Raw genomic sequence first — 1,999 nt, 5'->3', positions numbered from 1 at the left:
ATTCAGCAACAATGGTTACCTGGAATGCCCTTTGGATGGCTTGATGCGTTGCAACGGTGCTACTGATGAGCGCCGGTATTCGGGCAACCTCATTGTAGAAAGTAAACTGAACTGCTGCTGTCTCGTCACCCCCTGGAAGCTGCTGGATGGGAACGCACCTGTAGAATGTAACACTTGCAAGCAGTCCTATTTGCTCCGATGGAAACAATCGGCTGAAAGATGCCATCTCACGTGCAGCTCAAGACAGTCTCGGGTACTCACTTGCAGGTTCCATGCATCCAACGCGAGAAGCTCATTGCCGAGGCAATAATATTCTGCATGAGTCTGGATATGGTTTTGAAAATGGAATGAGTGCTTCCGTGGATAACAACGTCTTTATCATTTAACTCAGTCGAAACCCGAAGGACTGGCGGCCAACGACATGCTGAGGACGACAAGGTGAAGAAAGCTCGAAAGCGACTTGTGGCTGCAAAGAGGAACAAGCAGCTGCACAAGCATCTACTTTAACCCCCAATCATAGGTTGTTGGGACTCACTTGCACTACAATGGCCTATGGTTATAGTACGGGGAAACGTGGATTTATTTATCGGCGAGTAGCGCACAAGATAGGTTGACAGAATACCTCTAATAAGCATCGTTGCTATAGCATTAAAAATTCGACGCTCCCAGTAATGGTAGTAAGAAGCCATCGCTTCGCTGGACCCAGTCATCCTGCCCTCGAGCAGCTCTTCAATCTTTTTCAGGTAGGAGGTTATTGACTCATATCTGCCTTGAAGTCCTTCAACTACGCGAGCTCTGTGTTCCTCTATGTATTCGTAGAAGTCCTGCAGTGGGACAAAGCCTAAAGGAGTACTCGCGCTGTAACACGCCACCTTGGTTTTGCACTGAGCTGGACGAATAGTCTGATGCAGCGTCCAGGTAAGCACCGCCCACCAAAGGCCCACCTGTATCGCAAAGGGTTCAAAAGACTCCCAATTAAGGTCTCTAACCAACTGTGCGTTTTCGATCTCCTTAACAATTTGTTCAATGATTTCCACGTTCTTGAAAACTTGCTCGCACGTAGCTTTGAAGATGGTCAAAGACTTCAGGCACGAGCTGACGAAATCCTCCAGCCCCAAGCTTGTCCAATTTAAGGTAGTAAGACCAGGATGAACTGCCCTGCAAAATGTTCACGATGTGCACACAATGGCTGATTAGCTCACAGAAAGAGCTGGATCTGTCCTTGTAACTGCCGCAGATATTGCTGTTGCACAATACAATGAGCTTGACACATGTGGCTTCGTATCCTGTCGCATATGTCTGTATTCAAAAGGGACAAGGTTGCGTTTGTAGGTAAGACCTTACCTATGGAGCTCAGCTATTTGTCGCGACAATAAGCTGTTGTGGGCTGGGATGATGCTGGACAACGTGGAGTTCAACTTGTCCACAAGCCCTTCAAGCAGAACTTGATGCTGGCAAAACCTCTCCTGGCCAGCCCACATGCGAACAAATTTCAAACCGGGATTACAAACTACAATTAGATCCCATAAAGCACTTCCCAATACCTCAAAAGCTCAGCTCGGATGCTCACCTTGTGCAAAGCGACATTCACGACAGCCGCAGGGGCTTCACGCAAACCAAGTTGGTCTAGGTGGCGGGCTTCTTGCATAACAACCCAAACATCTGGACGAAAGTTCACGGCATATGTCCCGTTGGCTTGCCTCCGGAGGATGTATGATTTTAAGCACTCAGTAGCAGTACTTGCTGCAGTAGCCTGCTCAGCATTTCCCAGTAGCGGAACCAAAACGTGATATATATACACGCATGTGTGGTTTCTCGTACAGCCGCATGTATTTCACCGGAAGTAGCCCTGCAAGAAAATGGCTGCTACGAGCGAGATTTAAAGCTGCTGAGACAATGAAAGATGCTTAAATGCGTACCTGCCACTGCTTGACTAGGGAATTCTGGTAAGCTGTAATTGACTTCGCAAAGGAAAGGTAGTTGCCGAAGACATCCTCTG

At 47.9% G+C, this 1,999-nt stretch overlaps 1 protein-coding gene across 1 annotated transcript; it reads right to left on the bottom strand.

Annotated features, from left to right (window-relative positions):
- Positions 1 to 15: 15 nt before the first annotated feature.
- Positions 16 to 1,648, bottom strand: EMH_0093770 (uncharacterized protein; the record flags this gene model as incomplete). The annotated part of the gene is made up of 5 exons (XM_038023128.1): positions 16 to 158; positions 623 to 824; positions 945 to 1,158; positions 1,345 to 1,466; positions 1,571 to 1,648. The coding sequence occupies 5 exons, from the start codon at positions 1,646 to 1,648 to the stop codon at positions 16 to 18; spliced, it is 759 nt and encodes a 252-aa protein (XP_037878982.1).
- Positions 1,649 to 1,999: the final 351 nt, after the last annotated feature.

The sequence above is a fragment of the Eimeria mitis genome, genomic scaffold (assembly GCF_000499745.2).
Source record: "Eimeria mitis Houghton genomic scaffold, Emh_scaff8107, whole genome shotgun sequence".
Taxonomy (NCBI): domain Eukaryota; phylum Apicomplexa; class Conoidasida; order Eucoccidiorida; family Eimeriidae; genus Eimeria; species Eimeria mitis.
The sequence above is the reverse complement of the archived record's forward strand: the minus strand, read 5'-3'. Positions and strand labels throughout refer to the sequence as shown.